This window comes from Echinops telfairi, unplaced genomic scaffold (genome assembly GCF_000313985.2).
Source record: "Echinops telfairi isolate 266 unplaced genomic scaffold, ASM31398v2 ScPeMD7_655;HRSCAF=1070, whole genome shotgun sequence".
Taxonomy (NCBI): Eukaryota; Metazoa; Chordata; class Mammalia; order Afrosoricida; family Tenrecidae; genus Echinops; species Echinops telfairi.
This window is the reverse complement of record NW_022104553.1, coordinates 28,476,169-28,478,551: the sequence shown is the minus strand read 5'-3', so window position 1 is coordinate 28,478,551 and position 2,383 is coordinate 28,476,169. Positions and strand designations below refer to the sequence as shown.

At 57.9% G+C, this 2,383-nt stretch overlaps 1 protein-coding gene across 1 annotated transcript in view; it reads left to right on the top strand.

The window, feature by feature from the left end:
* The first annotated feature begins 388 nt into the window (after nt 1-388).
* Nucleotides 389-2,383, top strand: part of CD177 (CD177 molecule) — a 10,535-nt gene continuing 8,540 nt past the window's right edge. Inside the window, exons 1-3 of the mRNA XM_045292688.1 lie at nt 389-440; nt 554-700; nt 946-1,131. Of these exons, the coding sequence (XP_045148623.1) occupies nt 389-440; nt 554-700; nt 946-1,131 (385 nt within the window). The remainder of the gene's footprint in view (nt 441-553; nt 701-945; nt 1,132-2,383) is intronic.

Here is a 2,383-nt window from a genome sequence, read left to right as displayed (position 1 = left end):
GGACTGCTAACCATAAGGTCAGCAGTTCAAACCCACCAACTGCTCCGAGTGAGAAAGATGAGCCTGTCTGCTGCAGTGAAGATTCTGGTCTCAGCAGCCTTGTATGGGTCACACTGAGGCAGAATCAGCTCTTTGCCGGTGGGTTTGGCTTTAGGGACTTGGGGGAGGGAGTCCAGGGGGAGGAGTCTAGATTCCTGAGAGAAGAAGAGGGGTCTCAGCTTTCAGGCCCCTCAAGCAGTTGCAGACCCAGAGGGAGGGGCCCAGAACTCTGGTTCTGGAACTTCCCTCTTGCCCCACCCTTTTCCTGGATTCCTCTGGAGAAGCTATAAAAGGGCAGTGGTTTCCGAGGAGAAAGAAGAAGTGCCAGCGGCCCAAGGGCAGCCTGATCATGAACTCTGCCCCTCTGCTGGCCTTTCTGGGGGTCCTCCTCATCCTGCCCCGTGAGTGAGGATCCCAATTCAGAGATTGGTCACCTGGGACTGTTCCCTCAGAAGGCCGTGGGCGGGGTGGGGGTGGGGGGCTTGCTAAGATGCCTTTGATCCTCCCGTCCCAGGAATCAAGGCCCTGACCTGCCAACAAGGGTTCCTGAGCTCTGAATACAACCTTAAGCCTGACGAGCATGTCTCCTGGACTGTCAACAGAGAACAAGTCTGTCAGGACGGCTGGGGTTGCCAAGACACGCTGTTGTTCATTCAGAATGGTGAGGAGGCCCGCAGGCCCCAGCCCTGGGCCCACATCCCGGCTGAGCCCCACCTGTGTTTTGGGTAGAAATTTGGGAGACCCCCTTCCGAGCACCAGGAACTGCTGGGGCTCAGGGGCGGGGCTGGCGTTAAGGTGAGTGAGGGGTGGTGGTTGCCAGTCACCTCCTCTCCAGCCTCCCTCGCCTCTGCCAGGAGCCTAGCATCCTCCCCACACGCCGGCCCTGGGCCTCCCTACCCTGTGTAGGACCCCAGGTATATGTGGTGCTCAACAAGGATTGCACTCAGGCTGCGGACCAGGAGTCCCAAGTCACAGAGCACAGTTCCGGCCCTGGCCTCTCCGTCATCTCCTACCACCACGTGTGCCGGGACAAGGATTTATGCAATGACCTCTCCAACACCATCCCCACCTGGGCACCTTCCAACCCCAAAGGTAGTGAAGGCAGTGGGGGTGGGGTGGGGGGGAGGCGCACTGCGGGGGCTGAGGGGGGAGAGGGGAGTGTGGAGGGACTGCTTATGTAAAACACTCTCCTCTGCCCCTCTTGCTTGCTCCTCCACAATCCCTGTCCAACCCTCTCCCTTCTGCCTTTGCCCCTTCCTCTGGCAAGATGGTTAGGTTAGGTTTCTTGGGTTAGAAATACCTTGGACCTTGGCTTCCCGCCAAGTGCGTTTCTGTAAAGGATAGAAGGAGTTTCAGGTTTTACACAGACAGCCTCAGGGCACTTCACACCTGCAGGGGGAGGCCTGAGGTCAAGAGGAGCCCACTGAATGGGCAGCAGAGGAGCAGCTGGGAAAGAGGGCAGTGGGCTTCAGATCCTGGCTTTTCAGGGTCCTCCGCTGGGAGGCATGGTCGACGGTACTGGTTGACCCCATTGGCTGAATTAAGCTCACCTGGTCTCGATGGGGTCCCACCCAAGTGTACTTGCTTCCTGTCTCAAAGACCTGAATGTGAGCATGCCCACCAGCCTTAAGCAGCTTCCAACTTCCTGTAAGGGGGGAAGGGAGGCTTTGGCAGGTAGAGGGACAACCGCTAGCTCTGCCTCTAGCTCCCTAACAGAATTACCTGTTACCTAAAGGTCAGCCAGCTCCAAAGCACCCGGGGCTCCTCAGAGAAAGATGTTTTTCACCCCTCTGCAGACTCACCGTCTCGAACACACACGGGGGTGGGGGGGTGGGGCATTCTACCCTGTTCTGGAAAGCCGTCAGGAGTCCGAATTGGACCGGATGACAGTGAGGTGGTGGAGTTTCCACCCCATGGCCCACTGTCTTGCTCACTCCCTGGCTCCCTTGCTTCCTCCCTCCTGGCCCCTCCACCTCTCCCATGATTGCTTCCTGGCTGGTTCTCTCCCTCCCTCCCTGGACTCCTGGCTTCTATCTGTCCCACTCCTGTGCCCCACGGACCCACTCCCCAAACATCTGCCCGCGTCTCAGATAAGAAATCCGCCCGACTGGTGGTGATCTACTTGGGCATCTTGCGTCTTCCTCTTTTTCTGCAGGCCTGGGTTGGGTTCCCTGATGCTTCCTTCATTGAGAGGTTTTTGGGTTTTTTTGGTTTTGCATCTCCTCTTCCTAAAGAGCCCAGGTGGCAGTGTGGGTGAGGCAGCAGGCTGCTAACTGCAACCACAAGATGGCACTTCAAACCCACCAGCTGCTCCTAGGGAGAGAGAGGAGGCTGGACAGTGGTG